General features: G+C 38.3%; 1 protein-coding gene across 1 annotated transcript; it reads left to right on the forward strand.

Annotated features, from left to right (window-relative positions):
- Window positions 1-1826: 1826 nt before the first annotated feature.
- Window positions 1827-17224, forward strand: LOC145764863 (serine/threonine-protein kinase pim-1-like). The gene is made up of 7 exons (XM_082576554.1): window positions 1827-2154; window positions 2433-2587; window positions 2695-2901; window positions 3020-3176; window positions 13479-13655; window positions 15078-15186; window positions 15473-17224. Exons 1-7 carry the CDS (start codon window positions 2094-2096, stop codon window positions 15570-15572), a joined length of 966 nt encoding a protein of 321 aa, XP_082432680.1. The 5' UTR covers window positions 1827-2093; the 3' UTR covers window positions 15573-17224.
- Window positions 17225-25453: the final 8229 nt, after the last annotated feature.

Raw genomic sequence — 25453 nt, forward strand, 5'->3', positions numbered from 1 at the left:
TTTTCGTTTCGAAATTTAAACATTTCCCTTTAGATTTGACCATATTTTTGCTGTGATACTGATGTATGATTCCTTAGTATTTCTTTTAAAATATTCTTATAGGCTTGAAAAGGGCTATAAGACTAGCCGAAAAGGTTCGATTATTGTTTTTTGTTTTTACAATGGTAAATGTAGTATTGTTGCTGAGTTATGTTTGTTTTTTGCATAAAATTTATAAATTTCTACAATATTTAAACTTTAAGTCAGAAGATGGATTAGTAAGTTCTTCCTGAGAGAAGTGCTCGATAGACTACTTTGTTTTAGCGTTGCAAATAGGTTGTTTTGGATCCAATATAATTTGGTGTTGTCCAATTGTGGACAAAAATACTTTGAAACTATTTCAACAGATTTGACAAATGGTCGATTAACAACGTTTGATTTCACATCATTCGACATCGTCGTCAGGTGAGCCTCTGGGGCTGAGGGTCTATCCTTTTACGACCCCAGATTCGCGATGTTCCCGGACTACACTGGAAGGCTACTAGAGAGCAGCCAGTCTTTGGTTTCATCATCAATGACGCGCAGACCTTCCACTCCGTTAGGTGGCTTGAAGATGGTACAGTTATTGATGATGTGGTTTGCGGTCTGCTCCTCTGCACCACATTCACAGGAGGAGGAAGAGCCCATTCCCTAATGGTGCATTGTTGAGCGGAAAAGCCCTACGCCCGTACGAAGACGGTAGAGGCGCACCTATGCCTGTCTTTGTAGTGTCAGGCCGATGGGGCGTGTGTCGGGCGGAGATGAACGAATGGAGTCTGGTGGTAGGTTACTTGACTTCCATTCAGAATTCTATTTATGGTCCGCCCAAGTAGCTGCAGAAATGTCTTGTTCATCAGCTTCAACTTCACATCATTGTGAACCAAAAACTCTTCAGTAAATGAAAACATTTCAAATGAATCACTTTTAACCTTTTGTTTCCAGATGTTTAATTTTTTGACGAACGCTTCAATTTTAGATTTCAATGTAAAACCATTGATGTTTTCTCTATGGAGGGACAAATTAAGTTCGTTCAGTTTTTAAGCAAATCTGATGAATAGCATAATTTTAATAACCAGATGTCATTGCGAAAATGGAGTTTGGGAAGCCCTGATATAAGCTACAAAGGTTGATAGGTCTTGTTGCTTTTACATTTATTTATTGAACATGTCTACTGTTGGTCATTATTATTGATGTGACAAAGGGCTTTTGTACGAAGTATAAGTTTATCAGCTTTGGCCTTATAGAAATACTTTGACCTAAACTAGTTTGTCAAACTATGAAAAACAAACAGACCAAGCGTTCGTGTAACAAAGATTATTGTGAATATTCATTTCCTTCTTGATATCATTCATGGCTGATACCGAAACACACAAAGCCGCTTAGCTGCAGTTTAATGAAAACGTACACTCAACAATAGTAAGGGTTGGGATCGTAAACAAACGGTCACTAGCGAATACGTCACGAGTCAGTGTGGTATAGACGCGGGAAAAAGGCAAAAGATAAAAGCTCACCGCCAGTCTCGACACTGGCTGGAGGCTGGTTCGTAGTAATAAGGTTGTGGCCTTTGGCCGAAGCAGAAAAAAAATTGTTCGTATTTTTCCATAGAAATTAAGCCAGAGAATGTCACTGCCATTTGCTCAGTTCGTGTTTGATGGTCAGGAGTCATGGTCACGAAAATTCAAGTGATGTTTTAGCTTTGTGTTGTTGTCACACTAGTGATAGCAAAGGCTCAGTGTGTGGTCATATTCGATCAACTTCGCTTGCATCAGATCTTTCAATTAATCACTATTTGTTTTAACAGAATTTTACAATACTTTGTTCAAATTTACAAAAAGTTGAAGTTTTGATTTAGTTTTGCATCAGTTTGCTTTAAAAGATAAAGGTTGGATTATTTTGAAGAAATCGACATTCACTTTTTTTCTTACATCGAAAATATCTGTGCTGTTGTACGGGACCTAAACGCCTATATTACAGAAGAAAGAAAAAATTGTTTACGAAGTCGTGAAGTGGAACGTACTCTGAAGTTTAGTCGAAATTGAAGTTGAAAGAAATTACAATTTTCACAATCAGCAACTATGTTTCATAAAAAGATAACACCTTGTGGAAGTCACCAAATACAGTCTTCTACCAGTCCAGGTAAAAAGTTACGTTAAACCCGAAGCAATAGTAGAAAAAGTAGAATATTATTTTGTTCGAAAATTGACTTTGACTTTTTGACAATTGAAATCTTTGACTTCTTTGAAATTGAAATCTTTGACTTTGACAACTAGAACATGTTTAATAGTGCTCTAGTATAGAGTTTGCTTTGTGACTAATACGTTTATAGTAGTCATATTTTTGTAGAAATGAAAAGCTTTGTTGCAAATTATTACAAAAACTACTTTTTTATTTACAATAATTTATTTATGTTTTAGTACGCCAACGAGAACCGTTTGAAAAGTATTATCAATTGGAGAAGAAGTTAGGATCTGGTGGCTTTGGAGTCGTGTATTCTGGTCATAGACTAGAAGATAACTTGCCAGTCGCCATAAAACACATTCCCAGATCAAAAGTGAAATCATGGGGACAAGTAAGCAAGCATTTTTTTTTACAAAAAGATTTTTGAACAGATATAAATAATATTCATAAAAAAGTAGGAAAAATAAAGTGTTTTCATCAACTATTTGTATAACACAGATCGATGGCCAAGTATTACCCATGGAAATCATCTTAATGCAACAAATCATCCCCCACCCCCAAGTGATCAGCCTCATTGAATGGTTTGCCCGGCCTGATAGTTTTATCTTGATCATCGAAAGACCAGAACCTTGCAAAGATTTATTTGACTTCATCACTGAACGAAAAGCTTTAGATGAAGATGAAGCGCGAACGTTCTTCTGGCAGGTAAATCTTTGTTGACAACATTCACGCTCGTGCTTCCAACGATATTTTTCAGTTTCGTTTCATGAACGTTTTGTGTTTTGTTTTTCGGTTTATGTTTGAGACGTATAGTTTTGTTTAGGTACTGAATGCCGTGGACCACTGTTACAAATGTGGTGTGGTACATCGCGACATCAAAGATGAAAATTTACTGGTTGATTATCGTAACAAAACCTTGAAGCTGATAGACTTTGGTTCTGGTGCCTTCCTCATGGACACAGTCTACGTTGATTTTGACGGTAAGTCTTTGAATGTTAAGCTTTATACCGGTTTCGGAAATAAGGTTTATTCTCTGTTGGATTGATATCAGCTGCTATGACCGGTGTGCTGTTTTCGGCAACTGCTTGTGGCAAGGCTCACAGTTGTAATGCTATAGTGTTGTACTGGCCCTCATGGGAAAATGGATACAAATTGGTTCAAAGGCGCTGAGGTAGAATGGTTAGCCAGACCAATGACTCAAACTAATCTACTGTTACAGCCGCTCGGTAAAAATTACTTTTCACTTGATGAAAGTTCTAATTGCCTTTTCTAATTTTAAAAGTAATAAAATTTGACCCACTTAACTTTTGATCGAACAAGGCTAAACTAGCTTGGATTACCGTTTTCGGCACTTAAACTGAGACTGAAGATTGGGTTTTGCATGAAAAAACGTTTATGATAAATAGAAAATAGTTAGTGCATCTCACTTTGACGTGCAGTTGTTAATACAAAAAAAAACAATAATTATTGTTGTTTCCCTCCCTGATGTGCATGTTAAGTTTTGCGGTTCGTGTTCATTTTGCATAAAAATATATTTTAATATATTTCGCTCTTACAATGTCCACTGCTGACAAGAATTTCTCTACGTGCCGTGTTTGGATTTAGTGTTTTTCGCATCAGAAACATTGGGTGACAATTGCATGGGAAATCAGTTTCAAATTGTTCCCACAGCCAACTCTCTTCACGGATCATAATCTTTTTGCAGTTTAGAAATTGTAAATTTTGCGAAATCCTTTTATTTCGTTTTATCAACTGGCCGACCCCTTAATAGCAAAGTAATAATTTCAGTTGGCGAGAAATACGATAACGTAGCGAATAAACATAATATGCAAGTCACGGAAACAATTGACATTGGTTAAACAGCAGTAGTAGATTTAAATTAACTACCTTTTTAGTCTGAAAAGTCGTCACATTTGTGTTGATATAGGAAAAAGTGTATGGTTAAGATCAAAGTTAATTCAAGTAAAAGGAAAATTGCTTAGCAGGCATGTTGTAAGGGTTATGCGAGTGTATGTTTCCATTTGCTCTTGTTTTTTTTCGATTGGCACCCGCGTGTATTCGACGACCTCTCCTAAACCCGATTTCGGCTCGTTTGATTTGATGCAACTCAATTCAAAACTAACAACGTGTTTGCAAAATCGAAGTTCAGCAACTTTTGGTTTTAACTTCAATCAAGAAAACTGTTTTAAATCTATTATAGCTGTCTGTTATGCCATTATTTCGCCTAATATTTAGAAATTGCTTAGTACCATCAGGGTGCATAGTGCACACTGCACATGTGTAATAGTTTGTAGTATGTTATTTGATGTCTTGTGTAGTAGTCTCCTTATCAGCGTTGATCTTCATTGCATAACCTCTTATGTCATGAATAATTGATTCAGAACGGATGGCATTAAAATTTTAAGGTCGTTCAAAGTTGATTCTTAAATTAAGTTTTGAATAGTTTAGTTGCTTATTTCCTTCCGTTCTTGTATTAGGTGTAGTTTTGCCTATTTTCTGATCGAGAACGGCAGAAAATGCAATCGAAATTACTTTCGAAAAAATGTTGTTTACTCCAAGTTGAAATTTCCAACCTTTCACTTTAGTCAGTTGGCGGTTGTCTGAAGCATTTTTTCTATGGAGAAAGAAAGAGAAAGCAAGATAAATTTTGCTCGCCCGTCTTCGCTTATTATGCAAGCCATTTCTTTAACATTGGATGAGTCATGTCTGCGATATGGCGATATGTGTGAGTTGTTTCGGGAAGTCCTGACTACTAAATTCAATTTCGCGAAGGTCATTTCTAGCGACACACAACTGCTTTACTCCGCCAGCCGTAGATAAAGTGACACATCGTTTTCAGATATGAAGTGAATTTGAACTTTTCGTTGATTTCTTGCCTTTGAATGGTGAATCGACATAAGAAAGTAAAATTTGACTGCGCGTTTTTGTTTTTAGTCATTGCAGCTTAAATGCTGTGGCATATATGTTTGGTCATCAGAGAATGTCCCTCCCACGCAGAAGCAGTGTAACAACAACAACTGTGATCAATATTAGGACGACGAACTTGCTCTAGATCTAGGAGACTATGATAGTTATCTATTTCTTTGATACATCACATGCTATTTGCGTGGCAAATTCGTACTACTCTGTGCGGTGACCAGTTTGTATCACTCGTTGTCCAAACGTCAGGTGATGTTGCATCATTATTTTGCCACAATCATGCCTCTGCAAAGCTTATATTGAGGTCGTTCTAGATTTTATAGATTACATCACCGAAGGCTTAATTCCGTGCCATTTTGGATTTCCGGTTTTGGAGTGGTATTTCTAAAGAAGATAGAATAACGAATCAGCACAAGATGCTTTATCTATGTGTGGTAATTGACACGTTAAAATGTTTTGTTCATGTTCTGTATTGTATGTGTGTGGAACTCGATACGCGTCGTGTAGGCAACGTACGGTGAGAGCTGTGTGTTTTTGTTCTTGCTAAAACATCTTCCCGCCAAGCTACAGCCTTTTGTCGTCACGTAAATTTCAAAGTAAACGGCCTTCGGTGCGCGGCAATGGAAATTTCCATAATGGTTCTATATTTAAAAAGAGGAAATAGTTGAAAGCGGGTTGGAATTCTAGTTTTCCTTTGCATTTTTAAAAACAAAATGTTTAACGCAAGCATCAATTTGGAAATTGGTTTAATCAAACTGCAGTTGCAACGATAACAGTTATGCAGTGCAACATTCATTTACGAAGATACCTGTCTGCATGCTGGGAAAGTCTGCTTTGTGATTGACCAAACGTGAAAATTTAAAACTTAGAAGATGTCTAGTTTTAATTTGCAATTGTTTCATTACTTTCAAAGCATGGATGATAGAAATGCGTTTTGGAGCAACTGTGTTGAAGACCCAATTTGCTCGTAAAATGCAAAGTATGTCAACTATCTTGTTTGTTGCATATCAACCGCACAAATAACTTACATTCTTCACTTGGGTTAATCTTGCTAAGTATGCTTTTGTCTGACTCGAGTACTTCTTTTGTGTGCCCCCATCAACTACACCAGCCTTCCAACGGCGGGATAAACGGTTGTTCATGTATCCAAGCAACCGGTTGTGTTTTCTTCGCTGATCGTTAGTCGAGAGTGTTGGCGCTTTCCAACGTTTTCCGTATCGCGTTCGCCGCGCAAATGTAGTGCCAATCACAACACTGTCAATACAAAAGAACACGATCCTCCTTTTTTCATACACATATTTTACAATGGTACCAACGCCACAAGCGTAGTAGACGTGTGTGCCCCTTTGTTTCAAAGAATCGCAAGTCATTCCAAAGGTATAAAGAGGGCGGATATTGAAGTCAGTAACAAAATACAACGCACTGCTCATATTGAAATACTTTTACATTACAATTCCAAACAAAAACCTGCGACAAGGCTAACTTTTCGGTATTGTACCACGTCAAAATAATCTTTGAAACCACTCCACAATTTAAACGGTGTATGATTTGAATAAGCGACTGAGGTAGCCTATTGTGCATTTCAATCGCAACAAAACCTGAAAGCATATTTGGACCAAAATAGCTGTAGTCACATGCTATTTCAATTCCAACTACCATGTCATGGTCTCCGTACTAGGCGATGGTTGGAGAAAAGTCATTGCTGTGATTTTTATAAAGGGTTATATTTCCTGGTCGCTACGTTTTGGGATATTTTTATCTCTGTCTTTCAAGCTATGGTTCTCTTTGCTGTATCCACCCTAAAACGATGGAATTAACTTCGTGATGTTTAAATATATATAGACAATCTTTGAATCGTTTCACCGTAACGGCTTGAGGACATATCGCATTTGCTTGTAATCTTTGTATTACTGCGCGCCTGGGTTGGCATTACGTAGCAATGATATGACGTGTTGTATTGTCAACAGTCTTTGGTTTGGTCATCTTGTGTGCAGATTCCATTGCTCCGTGTGCAGTGTTTTCTGTTAGCTTGTTTATCGCTGTGGTTAGATTTCCAGAGTTTCTTTCAACGGAAGGATTTCGACGATTATTTTAACTTGGAATTAACTTGACAACATCAAAAGTTGTTACTGCTTTAGTCAAATGACGTTATCTAATGACACAGCACCGCACGTGATTGCAAACAAGAAAACAGATACTGCTGTTAAGTTGTTTGTATGCAGCATCACTCACAATAATATTAATTTGATGTACTTGTGTAGAAAAGCTTTGCGTGGCTTAGGTTGATTAGTTTTGGAAACGTCCCGACTTATTTGCAAAAATGAAATTCATCACGACACGTGATTGATGCAATGCTATTAAAACACATCATTAAAATCTGTTGTTTCTGTCCGCTGTCGCTAATAACAAGATCGCCCAGCACTCTTACGGAAAACACAAACAGTTTATCGTCTGTTTATAATTTGCATTGAAAAGGCTTGTTCACGATGCGTTGTTTGCCCACTTGCATTTCGTCGCCTGTGACAACGTCGGAAGAAGCATCACTTGATGCGGAATAAAAACAACATAACACGAACCAAGTATTGTCGGAATGTGGTTCTGCGGCTGTCGCCACCGCGACTGTAGAAACAATTTCGGTACTGGCGGTGACATTACGGCCTTGCTTAACCTACGAAGTGACGCTGCATTTGGCGAGAGGTTCAGAGTGGTATTTGTGGACTTACATCGCAGTCACATGCGTCTCTTTACAAATGAAGTGGAAGGGTTGGTCTGTACCTTTTCGTGGGATGTGTCATAGTCACGTAGTGGTTTCTAGAAAATTAGTTAATGATTTACAAGTGTTTTCCTCAGTTGCGGTCAAATGGCCGAAGGACTTTATTTTTTTCGGCGGATATCTTTTGATATCACTGCATTAAAGATTATCCGAGCTTTATCACTGCATTGTCATGCAAATAAACACGCTACTAGCTAAGCTGTGACTCACTTCCGAATTTAGCTTTTAGGTTTCTGCAAAATGTGATACAAAGTTTTAACTTGGCTTTCTGCAATTTAGATCGTGCTGTGTGTAAACGAAAAAAAAACAAACAACAAAACTAAGGCAACGACTTTTCCGCAAACAGATGTATATCTGTAAAGGATGACAAAAGTGTCAATAACTGCATTATGGGCTAAATATGTATCCTTCATTCGTCAAGCGTTATTTTAAGGTCGTCCGTTTCAGCAAATTATGTGAAGCTAGCAATATTCGTCCTTTTTACGTGTGTAGACGCTGAATCGATGTAAAAAGACGGCATTTGTGAGCTGGGAATTGACGGATGCTTCCCATCCGTTAGTTAACCCACGGATAGCTCATAGGTCCTTTCCCAGCGGAAAATTGATTTTGTATAGGTTCAACATCTACCAATGTTGATTTAATGTAGAAATGGCAAAGTTTTTTTGTAGCCTTGTTGTCATTTCATACCCGGTCTGATCAACACAGGAAGTCGTAAGCACGAAACTGCAATCTAGCTTCATTCATAAATATGTCAGGTCACAATGTAAATACAGGTCCCAAAATATTGCTACTGAGTGATAGAGAAACCAACATCAGAGAACTATGCTGAACGGATGTACATGCTCATGTTGACCTATCGGCTAGGTTTATTGAGCTGTTTCTATCATTTACCTTGATGTTAGGCGTTTTATTTGCGCAAAGACTTTGGACTTACGCCCAAACATGAATAAAATGCCTTACAGCGTTGATCCTTTTGTGCAAATTGTTTAAGGTTCAAAATTGCGCAGCTATATAAATTATTTCTGCTTGATGTCCAAATTTGTCTCAATCAATTGCTCAACAGGAAGGAATAATTAACATATCCATATTTAATGGGCGTATGTAAATTGCACTATTATGGATGGACTGGTGGGCTCACAGACTAAGCGGATGTATCGCCGCCCACGCCTGGTATTTGGAGCGCTTTGAAATTCAAACGGATAAATGCATTCTTCACATATTTTCAGCACTTCAACCTAACTCTTTGCTTTTATGTTGTGAAGGCCACGGCTTGTTGGTTCAAAAGATTTCGCTAGCATTGGCCACTCCAAAGTTTAGCGCACTCAGTTTCTGTTTGCTTTAAGTATACTTTAGAAAAGCCGTTTCGCGCTATTTTGAAACTTTTTTCTTCATTGCAAAACAAAACGGAGTGACTTCCTTTTAAAGGGTTTTTCCACCGCGCTTTTCCGCGATGATGTCATTGTTTAGGACACGAAAGCTTTTCTTTTTTCGCGGGCAGTATTTTACGCTTGGTCACGTCAAGTAAATGCAAAGATGGTTCCATTTCTTTATAAATGTTACAAAAGCCAACGCCCTATTCTGTTGCTCTGTTAAAATTACTTTGTTGCAGCAACAGCGTAGGTTCGACATGACGTAATCTTTTTTTCTTTGCAGCAAATTTGTTTCGAGACTTGTTTTCCTTTTTTTATTTTCTGCCCTTATTAGACATTGGCTTATGTAAAGCCGGGACTTGTTCAACGGTGTATAATTTTGCTATTCATGTTACATTCCTGGTGGTATAAATATAGGGCAGGAAAGTGACTTCCTGGTCGTTGCCACACCAACTTTTGCCTAGCTTTGGATATAAATGGGTTACTACAACAGAAAAAGCAAACGAAAGTTTGTGAACGATACTTTGTGCTTCAACTCACACAAACAAGTCAATGCCATTGATCCATGGCACTGTGATTTTATGGAATACTTTGCTTTTATTCGAGTTATAACCGTCGGGTTTTTGAAGCACTTCAAAGATGCTATTCTTTTTCCATTTTGCGGTTTTGGATTTAAACTAGAAGGGGTTAATTTTAACTTTCATTGTGAAACACATTCAAAAGCTTGTCCTGTGGGAACACGATTGAAATACGCTGTGAGAGCACTATAATCCTCATTTAAACTTTGTATTTCGTGCTTATCACAAGCCTTTCATCAACTATATTGGAGAAAGTAGTTTTTCTGAGCCGGACGCATGTCTAGGTACATGATGTGTGAAGTGGGTAAAAGTCACTTGTCAAAAGCACTTTTTCTGACCTCCACCTTGTCAATTTTGCTATTTGATGGCCTTTAGAAAAAGCAGAGTGGTTGGTTATAGCTTTGTTTCAATATTATAACTGACAGTATGTGATTAAGGGATCTCGCGTATGTATTGATTTCGCATTTCACTTGGTTGCCAATAGGAAGCTTTTCCATGTGTGGTGAGTGCTTTAAAAGTGTTTGTTTTAATCTTGGCTTGAAATTTTTATGATGGAATGTTTGACAACTGAAGGTATCATGAATTCTCACGTTTGTAGTGTCACAAAATTCGGCATGAACCTCAAAACTCAGTGTCACAAACAACGTTCGATTTTATCCAATTCCACATCCATCACGTACAAGAACGAATTCAGATATTGCTTGCAACAAGTGAATGCTGCATAAAGCGATGATTAACAGTTTGGCTTTGCGGTTGCTGGTGAGCGCTTAGATTGATCAACGAAGCGCACGCCACAGTCTCATTATTTGGACTTTAAGACAAGTGTGTAATCGATATTGTCTCCTATCTGAGCTGAATTAGTGGAAAGATAACGCTGAGACAGTTAAAAACGTAATTTGCATAAAAGCTTGCCTAATTTTTCTTCGAAACGCGTCAAGATAATTAAAAGGCGTCCCACTCGTTTTCAAGCGCGTAACCTGACACGTGTTTTGACGCAAAATTTGCGACAGTTCCAAAAAAAGTGCAAAAAATGACGCATTCGGAAAGTAACCACAGACTAGCAAATCTTGAAGTTATGCAATTGCAAGAAAAGTCTACGCTATTTTTGCATTTGCTGTATTAATCGTGGCGTTAACTCATCGATTGCATACTTGAAAGCAAAGCAATGCAATTACACTGATTAAGACGAAAGCGCTTTCGCTGACTGAAAATGTCAAACGTTTGAAAATGGGATTGATCAAGATCACTAAGCCATTAGCTTCTGGTTCTGTGCCGCTGTTAGTAAACTCTTCACAACTGCTAAGAAGTTCATTGATCTTCAAGGGTTGTATTTCATATTTGAGGCTTAATAGCTTGGTCTTTGATCACATAGATATATAGAATCGACCACCAGTTACTCATCATGTAGGCCTATATTTGAAATAAGTTCCCGAGCTATATCAAGCTATTAGGGTCAATCATTGTGATTAGTTGTTATGCACAGACGCATGTGTGTTTTGTATTAGATAAACTTAGCAGATTTTGTTTAGTTTAACGTTTCTGGGCTTGGTTATGGCACATTTTGCTTTTGTCGCAGACATACTAAAAGGCTATGATTCAATTATGCGAATTGTCCTCGGGTCAGCGTAAGAATCTGTGTAAACATTATCTGCCAAAATGTCCGAACGTTTGATGTGGGGAAGGTTAGCGTATACTCGTCTCACATTTCAAACCAAATTTAGCGTAGATTTAGATCGATTCTCTATGTCGTCATCAATACAAATCTGTAGACAATTACGTTGTGATGTATTTTCATTATTATGCAAGAAAGATGACGTCGTTTTTGCAGAAGAGGTTTCGTTTTACAAGGTTTCGTGTTTCCTTTCGGGTAGGGCGAGAAAAAATGCGTCATTTTTTGCGTTAATTGACAATGAACTAACGAAAGTTTTACACATTGCTGCGAGAACGTAGCCAAGGTGAACAGTCTCGTCTCCCGACAGCTCATAAATTATGGATCAATGTATGGATCTTTTTCTCCATTTGCTACTTTCAAAGTTGTAAAAACGACTTGCATCTCTTTCCGTGGTTGCTGTATGTCATATTCAGTGCGGATTAAATTAAACTATTTCCTCTTCCAAATGTTTCTGACTCATGCGCCTATATTACCTGGAGATTTTGTCTGTTATCAGATTGGGCCGAGTTGTTTTTTTGTCAAAGTCATTCCTAGTTGCTTGTACATCGCTCCTTTTGAAACAAAATCAATGTTTTTAGAAAATGGGGAGGGCGTTAGAAATTGCGTTACGGGAAAAACTGAGTTGTTTATCAGCAGCAGAAACGGTATCTGCCTGTCTCGTCTGACTTTAGCTCGGTTTTAAGAAAAGACGTGACTGGAGTGCTGCAACAGTAATGGACTATATGCGTTTTATTCTAAACCCAATGCACCTGTCTGGTTATTGTAACGTATTTGCATATTATTGCAACAAATACACTTTGCACAGCATCACCTTTTAGAAGCTTTTTCTTTACTGCCGTGTACCGTTCGCTCGCAATATTGCAATAATTAACAAGCAAAACTTATTTTTTCTCAAAGCACGTCCTACCTACCGCAGTTTCAACCGAATTCCTCTCTTGTTCGTGTTTCGTACTGAGATAAACTGAGTACGTGCACATAAATCGCTGTTTTCGTAGATAGAAGATGGTTTGAAACGGGTTTGAAAGTATTTACAGCGATAGTTCAAACGCATTTTTTAAAAAGTTAAGGTGATTAACGCAGAAGATTGAGCCTTTATTTCTGATTCTGTCTGAAAATAACAAAGTCGAACCAGACTGCAAAACGTCTGCTCGCTTCAGGGTGGGCAAAAGCAAAACAAATAATTTGATCTCAAATGATGCGAAATGCTTGATTTGTGCAACGTGTTTTTCTTAAAGTCTAAACTCGTGATGAACCGGTGGTAGATCTGTGATGGTCGCTTGCTCAGAGGCTTAGCCGAGCCACATATCAGGATGTGACGCGCATTTAGATCTGCTTTGCAAGCTGCAAACTTTTAATGCTGCTGAACACAAAGTTCCGGTTTTTGACCTACATCCAATACAAGGAAGTGATGCCTTTTTTTCCATATGTCAGTTCACCATTGTGCTGTGACAACCGCCTGGCTAGACAGGTTCTCCTGCGAGAAAAAAATGCATTCACTTCATCAAAACTAAATACTATCGTACAACGCAAAATATACGAAAAGCGCTTCATTGTATTTCGCATCCCGGAACTAAGCAAATCAATAACAGGATCCTATGAGTGCTGTTCTATGGTGCACTTGTCGTATTGAACGCTGTTAATCCAACTGTGCAACCTTAACCCTTGAAAAACCGACTCCACTTCAAACAAACTGCAGCAGATCGAGCGTACTTTTAAGCAGTAATGACAATGAACTTTAGTTTATATAAAAACAAATTATAAACAATTAAGATGGGCGAATGACTTTAATATAATTTCGAAAACGACTTTTTCTGTAGCGGATTATTGATAAGTACCCCTTGTTGGCGTTTGTATATCACTCCAAACAGCTCTTGAGCTTAAGCCTTTGAGTATAAATGACATAAAGTTTGATGCATAGGTTATGTAAGCAATCAATTATTCAATAACAAACATTCTCTTTTTGTTTCTAGGAACCCGTGTTTATGCTCCTCCAGAGTGGATACGCAAGCACAGATACCACGGGCGCTCGGCCACAGTTTGGTCCCTTGGGGTACTCCTTTTCGATATGGTATGCGGCGACGTTCCGTTTGAGAAAGACGAAGAAATTGAGAACGCAGAAGCTCATTTTACCCGCCAAGTCTCGGCAGGTAAACGCTTGTTCAATGAACTACTTGCGCTTCATCGAATCAAAACATTGCATTTTTTTTAAAGATAATTCATTTAGACCGCGAAAAATCAAAACTGAATTTCCGAAAAAATATAAGATGCCAAAATCAACGCTAAATTTCCAACCAAATGTTCAGTTCCTCCCATCACCAGGAAATACTTGACAAGCCATAAGCCTTAGCATGTTAACTTGCATTTATCCTTGTTTGTTTGACTAACTATTTTTAGTCAAATTTCCTGTAATGCCCTTCCACTCGCTGACAACGTCAAATTCGAATTATCTTCTGACGCACATTGACGTGGTCCCATAATAATAGCTTGCGGTATTTCTAGCGATGAGTTTTTGTCAGCGATGTTGATCGATATTGCGTTTTTAAACCTCGAAACAATGTTAACGGTCTGGCAGACGCGCAGTTATTTTCGTTTCTTTGCATTGTGACGTGTCCTTGTGTGAGCAAAATTTACGTGGGAACCTAATCGTATGGAAAACAAAAATAATAATTTGTCCAGAAACATTTACACCTGTCAATGTGCAAGTGAAACACAACGGGCTTCATACTTGTGCTAACTCAAAACAAGCCCAAGAGTTGATTTAGCACTGCCAGTCAGCCACACTCAAAAGAACAAACATCTTAACCTTTGGAATACTTTTTTTTTCTCCACAACGGCATAGGCCTACTTTGTGACAAAGAGTGCCTCCAGACGTTCAAAGTGTAGTTTTTGATTAATCATCTCCAACGCTTTAACTCTATTTGCAGTATGATTTTGATTTGTCGTTTAAAGGAGTGTCTTTTCTTTGATCAGCAAAGCTTTGTCAATACAACGAGGTTTTTTCTCCTAAATCGTTTTTTCGTTCTCTTTATCGCGTTACCAATAGAAATAACGCCTTAGAAACGCAGTGCAAACCGGATAAAGGTTTACTGGGGGAATTTGATCAAGACATAACTCATATCTTTTCTTTCCTTTATGAATGAAACTAAATGGCTGTTCATAAACTTTTTTGTAATTTTCAGTTACGCGTAAGTCCCCTAGCCCGTCCTGATGCGGACAACACATGTTTTTAATTTTGATTGACTTAGCTCTCGTTTTTTAAGTCGTTTCTGAGTTTAGGTTGCAAACCTATCATCCCAGTTCCAACTCCTCGATCTAATCACTACTTCACTCAACCTAGCATTATGAGATTAATATTTGCGCGTGCAATTATTTAATTAAACTATGCACAATTTTGACTAATTGATCCAATCCAAAGGAGCCAAATCCGTTGTAATGATTACTTATTACGCTTTCTTTCTTTTTTACACCATATTTAATTTCAAATAGTCTGAAATATTTATGTTTCAAGCCAGCGTTAATATCTACGTGTATTGCCATACAAAATCATATAATTGAACCTATTTTTTTAGAATGCGAAGATCTGGTGCGGTCAATGCTGTCCCACAGACCCGCAGACCGACCCACGCTGGAACAGATCATGGTCCACCCTTGGATTTTAAAGGGAGATTTCATCTCAAGGTGAGCTTACTGCTTTGAAACTTAAGGAGAGAGAACAAATATATAAAAAATATGTGTAATAATACAAAAAAATTATTTTGATACTCTGTCAGCAACCAACCTTTTATGATTGTTTGTAGTCGTTGAATCAATGTACAATGGGACTGACGTGCTGCTTGGTTGTGACAATTGCATATTGTAAACACTGAAACTCTAAAATGTTGAGACCTAGACGATTGTGAAAGTTTTCGGTCCATTCATTTTCAAACTGGCCTTTTAATAATAATCACTTGCTGCTACTTTGCAGGCATTGTGGGACTGTGGGAAATCACATGCGCTCAACTTCTGAGTGTTCTGAATGTTCTGATACGGGAAGCCCGACGGAAAGTTCCGAGAGCATCAATTGAGCACAAAAGAAACCGAAATTAAACGCAAGCCGTTGCAGAGGTGGTTCCCTTCGAGTGGAGTAAAGGAAGTGGCCAAAAATTTCCCATTCTGCAAGCATAGCTGGTCAACCACAATGCGATTTTCCGTTTTTGTCTATCGAGAACAGTGGCTTTTAGCTCTGATGGATCGCTGCTTCGCATTATGCGAAGATTGCACGAATGCAGACTTGTCAAGTGCTTAAAGCTCTGCAGTTCTTTTTCTTGTTTTTCTTTTGCTTGTACCACAGATGTTGTTTTATCATGGTAGTTTTTGTTTTTCGACCTGCTGTTATTTTTCGTTTTGAGTAATTTATTTGTCATTTTTATTTAATATTTATTGCTTTTTAGTTCTTCACATGATCGAAAACAGAAAGTTTTCTATGAATGTAAAACAATCTGAATCTGTTATTAATGTTTTCATTTTGGTGTATTATGGTACCTGTATAAGGCTACAGAGAAAGCATCGAGTTGCATCATGAAAGCATTGGAACTTCCATATGGTTCAATTTTACCCGGTCGACTTTTCTTCGGTACCATAAGGCCACAGATTTGACAAAGGGAACTTTGAACCAATATCGCAGTTAGCAAATCAGTCTTTTTTAATTCGCCGTCTGCAGACGTTGAATCAATGTAAAAGGGGTTGATTTGCTGACTGAAATTAAACTCGCCACATTTTGGTCAGAATTCATCTAAAACTTACTTGGTGCTTAAATCGTCAACAAAAAGTGAAATAAATTGTAACCTCCAACTAATTTCGCAACTTTCCTGTTAGTGTGCTAGTTTCGCCAGCTTTTGATTGCTAACTAGACCTCGGTATTTTAATGCCAATGCCTTCACTTGTAACTTGCCGATAGGCACAGTATACCTTTTGTGGCAAAGTCATTTGTATGGTTTTCTACTTATATAAAAGACCATTTGTCAAACAATTCAGTAAAACGGCATTCTTCATTTTGTTGGATTTCTTGCATAGAACCATTAAATGCCTTAACTGAAAATTCACGCACAGTTTCCTAAAATAAGTTGTACAGTCCATCTGAAAAGGAAAAAGAAATTTTTTATAGCATTGTCAAAGTGTTGCCATTGCCACTACATGATCAATTTCGGTTTGAAAATTAAGAAAGGTTTTGAAAGCGTTCAATGGTCCTGTTTTGAACTCCATAATGAATATTATTTTGGTGCCCTATTGAAACAGCCTGTGCCCTAAATGCAAATTGTTATAACAACACTTAGCCACATGCATTTTTGTTTTTTCTCATTATCTTGATGCATGCAATGCCAGTTAACTTATTCTTAATTAAAAAATTGAAAAACAGCCACTGTTACAATAACATAATTTTATAATTTTAAAACATTTGCATAAAGCTAAAGTGACCACTTTCGTTTTGAACTGTTAAAACATTGTTGTAAATCCGTTGTCAGTCTTTCAACGAAGTTGAAAGACTTATTTTTACGTTGAAACGATGTTAAATGTCGCTATAAGTCTTGATATTCTTTATTGTTTGCGTGCATGTTTTTGCAACTTCTGCCCGAGTGTTGCTGTTGAAATTTGTGGTTATTTATTTGTCTGTTTTTGTGTTACTTATTCAAGCTTTCATATTATTTATTAACGAAAAATAAACGAAAACGAAAGCTAATGAACTTACTGCCTTGTTGGAATTTCAGGAGGGTTCAACTACACAAACTGACAGTTTTGTGTACGTTCACTTTGGCTGCAGCTGTAAAATTATGCAGAACAAAAAGCATAAAAAATATTTTCCTCATCCGATGTTACAAGAATTGACAGGGTCAGATACAGGTGTTTCGCCCATTATGAGGCTGGGTTCATCAGTATCGCACCATTAATTCATGCCACACAGGTTTCGCATTTTCTCCACCATTACCAGTCAATTGAAACGAAAAGCTAATTAGTTTTTACCCGCAAAAAGTACTTAGCGAAAAGGATATGAACCTGGCAGCCTTCGGTTTTGTTTACTCGAAACCGGACAAGAACGCCACACCACCCTCTAACTAACTAGACAGTTACATGTGCAGGAAGAAAGTAGCCGCATTTTAGACAATCAGATTCCAGACCAAAGATGTTGTTTTCATAAAATCAACTTCCCAAGACGTTAAAACTACAGAAAAATAATCACTTTTGCGGTCTGCGATAGAGTTCATAATGAGAACGGAAACGCGGTGGCTTTTGTTTTGGCTGTTTCGATAAAGCGATAAGGTGTTAGGCAGATTCAAATTGCCCATTCCGATCTTATCACCGGGTAGCAGTTCCTAGCACCAATTGTGTAGCCATAATCAAAAAACGTGTTTTTGTGTGGATTGTGAAATATTTTCTTAAACATCACAAAAACTTTCTCGAACCGGATTGTTTTCAGTCCTACGTGATTAGAGAGAAAAAGACTTCTTAGCCTTTCAAATACGAGTAGAAAAAGAATGAAACACAGAATACCCACAAAACAGCAACAACTAAACAGAACTGGCAACACCAAACAACCATGCGGTTTTTCAGTCAAGGTGCTGCCTGTCACCGTATTTCTGTCATCACAGCATCAAATTTTTTTAACTTTTTACGTCAAAGCTGACGCATTGAACGGAATGATTATACAACAGAGTTTAAATCAGTGACGTAGCTATAAAAAAATGTAGTGGGCAAAGCAACTGTTGGAGGGCAAAATTTATTCAACATGAATTACAATGGTATTGGAACATTTTTTTTTTGGGGGGGGGGCAAGATAAAATATTGGGGGTGATTGCCTCTCAAGCCCTCTGCGGCTACGTCTCTGGACTAAATGCAATATAAAGCATAGTTAAAGATTAGCATACAATTTAAAACGGCGTATAAGTTCAACATGAGGTTTCATGTAATTCCAATCAAGCTATGCAAACCGAATAAAAATGCTTAACAGTAAGAATCTTATAACATATTTTTGCAAAACTTTTCAAACAAAACAAAGTCATGGAAACTCATACATTCTTCAAAAAGTCCATCTCACAAGTTATTTTCTTAACGAACCAATAGGTTATGTGCATAACTTACGTAGTTCTGGATGTTTCTGGATGTATGTCACACACTTGTCAATTTAGAGAAAAAATATAGCCTATCATTTTATTAATTGGCATGTGTTGGGCGAATAAATATTTTCAAGTTTTTCAAAACGGTCCTGCAATGCGAGAGAAAAATAGCTTAGCCAAGTTGCACTATTAAAAACTTTAGGCTTAAATTGGGCAATTTTGAGTTTTTGTTGCAAAATATTTGAGGATTTATGTAAGTTGATAACGTGAGTAAGTATAGAACTTTTTGTTATTGCAAAAATTGCATTATCTAGTCTGCTGTCTATTTCATTCAGTAGCAATTTATTTGTAACCTCCCCATATAATGGTACGAGGATCTTAGCTAGCAAAAAAAAATTGGGAGAGGGGCAAATAAGTAAGCTATTATTGCACCTGTCAATGAGCCGTAATTATGCAAACAATAAAAAAGTTCACATTATCGAGCTAAATGTAGCAACAAATGTTGCATGTGTGTTGACTACGTCTCAGAGGTTAGTAGGTTGTTGAGGTGAAAGATCGCAGGTCAAAAAATTTCGAAACCAACTATTTTTAAACGAAACAAAGCTTTTAACAAAACAGTTTACAAAAAAATCAAGCCAAGATTTTGCGTCGAAATGAAATATTTCGAAATGCAAAAACAATTTTGAAAATACGACTTGGTAGAGCAGCAGCGAATATAGATAAATATTGGAGAAGGCACCAGAAATTCAACGACGCCAAACTTGCAAAGGAAATACTTGCAAAGAAAATACTTGCAAAGGAAATACAATAAACAATATTGGCTGTTGTAAGTAAATATTGTAAATATTGATATCCGAATGAAATGAAAAAGTTGACAGGAGGTGACTTAGAATTGACAGCATTTGATTTAAAAATTACCCTACTTTAACACGATTGTTAGAAACGCTTTTTGTGTAGCAGAAGCAAAGCAACTGCATTTACAAATGACAACATTTATTTTTTGGTCAGTGAAGTCCAAATGCGTTGAATGACGTTTGGCGGGTGGCGAATTTTTTTTCCCACAAACTTTTTGTTTCATTCGCATATTTCTGTAAGTGCAGCCATTATGGTTATTGCGCGGCGCGCGTAATTGTTTTTACTGATTCATTTTTTTTGCGCAGTTTTCAAAGCTCCAGGACCGCAAAAATTGATTTAAAGAAAAAAAAGTATGCGAAATTACCAGGAATAACCAGGAAAACCTATCAAGGCTTTGTCAGTCCGAGGATAAAGATTCAAAACCAAACCAAACCAATGACTGAAAAAGAAGACAAATTCAGAAATTTCGCACCAACTCAGCCAAATCAAACTAGATCTCCATAGAAAATTTTATAACCAGACAATACCAGTTTCGTAATAAGAAAGCAAAAACTAGAACATATATCTTTAACTTGTTGTTGTCGTATCCAGGCTTACGCCCGGTGGTTGAAAATTTGGATTAATTAAGTGTCGAATCTATTGAACAGTTGGTTTAGCGCTTGAATATCAAACGGTACTTGTTCGACTCAGGTGTGCGCTTGAGCAGCGCGTTTTAATGACAGCTCTTTGGCGGCTTTTAGTGGATAGAATGATTTACTTGCAACACTTCAACAACAGCCAGAAAACTTCACTCCGTCAATCTTAGTGACTGGGCCTGCGGCAGTGGTTTACAGCCTCTACTACAAGTATATGCAAAACTTAGCCTACTACTATTTAGCTCACAAAGAAATTTTATCAATCCGAGGATAAAAATTCTCATAATTAATCAATCCAAAACGGTCTTCTGGCAAACAGAGACAAACTTATGAGAAATGAATTGCAGGGCAGAAAAAGTTATTCACAAATTATATGTGGGGCCACAGAGCTCTCTCTCTGACGTCACGCGCTTCGCTCCACTGGCGTCGCGTCAGAATCCTGGAATCTACTCAATTTGTTGTCGCCCCATCGACGACTGTGTATGAGCGGGCATGCTAACAAGCAAAGTGCCGCTACACATATAATCGAAAACATTGATGAAACATTGATTATGAGGCGGTCGATGCCTGGTCAGGCAAAGCAATTGAAGAAGCTACAATTTGAAAGGATGATGACTTTAGAAGCATAAAAGAAACTTAGGCCTGCCTGCCAATTTTTCATGTGAAATTTGTTTTGAAAGCTAGGCCTACAATAAATGTTCTTGCTATTTTTATCAATATTGCGACCATAAAGTTTCATCTAAGCTTTTCATAAGTTTCATGTAGCCTAGTGGAACAATTTCAACAATGTATTCGCTATTTCTTCCGCCTTCCCCACAACAAAGTTTCTCAAACCCGCTCTGGCGAGGTCAAAAATTCACAAAATATTTGCCGAGCTGACTTTTGCCGCCCAATAGCCTACGTGTCTTATTGGCCTTGTTCTTAGTTATCCTACAATTCTCTTGCAATTAGTGGCTACTCGTCTCAAATTCAGCCCCTTTAGTGCCCATGGTTTGGGAATTAGACTACTGGCTTATAATATACTACGCATCAGTGGCGTAGCCAAGGGGGGGTTTTGGGGGTTACAACCCCCCCCCTTTGGCACGCGTGTGACGTCACGATATTAAGAATGATGCTTTCAGTCTAAAAAAATTGCCTAAATTTAAACAAAATTGCATTAAAAGAGCAAGTTTTGCCAATACCAAACATCTCAGCCAGGAATTAGCAACAAGAGAACATAGAGACTTAGATTATTTCCGAAAAATGCCGAAGAAAACATGATCTTATCCTTTTGCTATGCCACCAGACACCACCATTTTACAGGAATATTCGTAACCACATTTTTGTTGAAAATGCTCTCAGAATGCACCAAATTCAAAGTAATTTTTCAACATTTTCTGGGGGAGGCCCCCCAGACCCCCCGCCGCTGGGTCATCAAACCCCCCTCTCTTTCAAAATTCCTGGCTACGCTACTGCTACGCATACTTTAGACCAGTGGTTCTCAACCGGGGGGCACGGACCCCAAGGGTCTTCGACAGTGGTGGATTCCCAGAAGATTAGCTTCCGGAGCGCTAGTTTTTTACTTTCCAAATCCGCTAGGTGTCGTAGAAGAAATCCAGTAATATGCCCTTTTAAGATTTTGAAACAACACACTTGATGTACGTGTTTAAAACGTTGCTAAACTAAGTATCATAGTCTATAGATGATATAGTGTTGTTCAATGCAAATATTCGTAGTTTAGTGAAATAATAACACAAAAAATTACAAGTTCCACAATATAGATTTCAACGACCTGTTTTAGCCCGATGCTGCGAGTTGTTCAGTTCAGTTCATTTGGTTGGCTGTGGTAATAACGAATTGCACTAGCTTTTGGAACACAGTTCCCTAGCCATGTGCTAGTGGGAACAGTGTAGTGGGAACTAGCACATAACTAGGAAAGTGTGTTCCAAAAGCAAATGCAATTCGTTATTACCACAGCGAACTCGCAGCATCAGGCTAAAACAGGTCGTTAAAATCTACATTGTAATGTAAGCAACGATCATGCTGCTAAAAGCGAAACTCAATCAATTGCAAGTTCCACAATGTTTCAAGACATTCATCGTATTCAAAACCATAAGGTTAGGCTAAGACCTTTGACGACTTCGGGTCTCAATTGCCGAATTACGTCCTTGGCGAAACCAGGATCCAACATAGGCTACTGCGCTGGTGAAAACTTTCTCAGTGGAGGACGGACCATTCGTTAAAGAGTAAACTTGAAACAGTTACAGTCAGAGGCGGATCTACCGGGTGGGCCTGATTGGTACAGGCCCACCCAGATTGACAGTGGTCCCACCCAAAATCAGATTCATGAAAAAACATATTAATGTTGAACACTAGAACAACCAAGTGCCACTGACTTGTCTGTGGCATCACTATTTCACAGCATGATAGCCTACCACTTTAACATTTGTAGGCCTATCACTATAGCCTACAGTACCACTTTAATTTTTGTGTGCTGGCCCGCCGTGGCATTATTGGTGAAGACCCACCAAGATATTTCCTAGGCCCACCCATAAATTACGTTCTGAATCCGCCACTGGTTACAGTGCGTAGAGAAGCACGCTCAGTCTTAGATGTCAGTATGAGGTTCATTTGTGAAAATCCGTGCTCACACTCGCTCGATGAAATTGGAATGGAAATTGGATAGAAAGGAAGTCAGTCGACGTACGGGTACGAGTACAGTGGTTCTCAACCTTTTTGTCTTGGCGGACCTCTTTTGGACGCAGACGCCTAAAAAAACTTTACTGAAGATTTGGTAGCCTATATCGCGTCTCCTAATGACCTAATGGAATCAAATGTTTCATAAGTTTCGAAGCGACACGCTTAGGAGAATTAGCTGAACTCGCGAAGCATGATGATTGATGACATTGGCGAAATTATGCTATGAGCTATATATTGGCACACAGGATCAAAAATCAGTAATCTGTATGCTGATTTAATGTTTTTTTATAAATTTCATCAAAAATTAATAGAATTTTTGCGACTAGGCCTATTACAAAGAATTTCTCTTTTTTTTTTTTTTATTTGTAATCAATATTAATTCGTAAAAATCACGGTTGTTGCAAAACTGTGAGTGGTGATACTGCTGACTAACGTTTGCATTTGCATTGATCAACAATCTGATGGCTCAAAAGAATTAAGTTGAACATAGCCTTATTAAAAAAATTAATTCTTTTATATGATATTTTTTTAGTTAGGACACCAAACCTTTATGCAATGTCCTTTGAATTTTCAAACAACGCACCAGTTCGTTGCGACCTACAGTTTGAGAATCACTGTAATACATACATAAAACACAACCGATTTTTAAATGTCGCAATAACCAATCATGCTGCAAACCTGAAAACTTTCACAAACCCGGACCCCTTGAGGTTTGCGGACCCCCGGTTGAGAACCACTGTAGCAGGGATATCTAGAGAAGGGGATATGAAGGCTTTTAATACGTCTGACAATAGAAGGGCTTCTGTTTATCGTAAATAATCTCTGTTTACCGTAAACTGACAATCGGCACTGTTAGTAGTTTAATAACTCTTGTTATGATAACCTGCATTGCGCTATCAGTATCAAGCCTGGATACTCACTGCACGCTCATGGTTACTTGTTAATTCAACTACCCGTTTATTTGCTTTAAATCTGGCCTACTGCAAAGACTTTGTTAAAAAAAGCAGCTAACTTGTAACTTTTCAACTGTCTTTCCAAACAAGTATTCTTTAAATATGCTCTATGTAACATTTACTAACTGTCATCTGTAGCTGACTGTACCAGTTGCACAACAAAACTTTCTGCAATTGTGAAAAGAACTGCATGTTTTACGCACTACAAACTACCGCCCTGGTAGTGTCATAAGAATAAGGCAATCGCTGTGAGCCTTCGCATCCCTTTCTTTAGATATCCCTGCCACTGTAGTAATAAAACTCGTCGACTAACCACACTTAGCCGTCCAGCATTGAAAGTTTTATAAGAAGCCGAAGCCAAGTGGTAAAACTTTCGACACTGGACATAGCTCAAAGACTTAATTCTAAGGTTCAAGACTTTGACGGCACTGATCTTCCACGGTGTACTTCTGTGGGGATCTTGACCAATAGGTCGCGGATTAAGACTGTTCTTATTGCTACTCTTTCCAGTTGGTAGTCTACCACGACTGCTCAGACATACAAGGCTACTCTGAATAGGGCAAGGCATACTAAGAGTGGTGCTAAGCAGCGGGAAACAGTCAGTAACAAAAGTGGAAAAATACAGGAAAAACGAAGTGTGATGTAACATGGTGGCTCAATAAAATATCGGATTGTAAACGTCAGGGTGTGGCGCTGGGACAGTGAAGCTGCCTCAAGGTTGCACAATAACGGATCAAATGAATGATACAAATTGCAAACACCATCTTAACGCTACTCTGAACAAGGCAAAGCATAATAAAAGCATAAAATAATAAGAGCATAAAATATTTGAGCTTCCGGAACGCCGTTCCGGACAAGTCAACTTTTTGATCGAGCTTCCGGAGCGCCGCTCCGGACCGTTCCGGCTGAAATCCAGCCCTGGTCTTCGAAGCGTTTTCAAGGACCCGTAAAAGTTTCCAGGTTTGCAGCATGATTGATAAATGGCGAAATTTAAAAATTGGTTGTGTTTCTTCTTCTTGCTTATGAGGCAGAAATTCAGGCAACATCTCCTGATTGCTGCAACCGGTGCATTGTCTTCATATCAGGGTCTATGAGATCCACATGTTCGGTAGATCGAAACACTGAACAATGATTTATGATGTGCTGTGTTGTTTGAGGTTCGCCGAAAACACAGACTATGGTGCGTCACACAAACCTCAAGAAAACATATTGTTTTTGAAACGACCAAGTCTAGTGCGGAATGATTCAAAGTCACCCATTCTTTCTTGGCAGGTTTGAGCCAAGTGGTAGTTTATAGTGTCTGGTGTGACTTGGAGCTGGTCGGGCCGTGAGATGGTTTCCCAGTGGTCTCTCAATGACTGCATAAGGCCGAAGTGATCTTGAAGCGCCACAATGTGTAGAAAAAGGATGCCTGGAAGCAGTGGCGTATCTAGGGAATGTGCCGCCCGGGGCGGATTCAGATTTTGCCGCCCCTTCAAGAAAAAGCATGTGAAAATGAAATTTTTGTAATTGACTTAAAGTGGAATTATTGTATGTTTTGAACCAGTAGCGTAGCCAGTAATTTTGAAAGGGGGGGTTTTAAGGGCCGGCGGGCGAAGCCCGACGGCGTCCTCGCCAAAGACGACACCCAGCGTGGGGGGTCTGGGGCCTCTCCCAGAAAATTTTGAAAAAGTACTTTGGATTTGGTGCATTCTGAGAGCATTTTCAACAAAAATGTGAGTATAAATCCTCTAGT

The sequence above is a fragment of the Aplidium turbinatum genome, chromosome 2, assembly GCF_918807975.1.
Source record: "Aplidium turbinatum chromosome 2, kaAplTurb1.1, whole genome shotgun sequence".
NCBI lineage: Eukaryota > Metazoa > Chordata > Ascidiacea > Aplousobranchia > Polyclinidae > Aplidium > Aplidium turbinatum.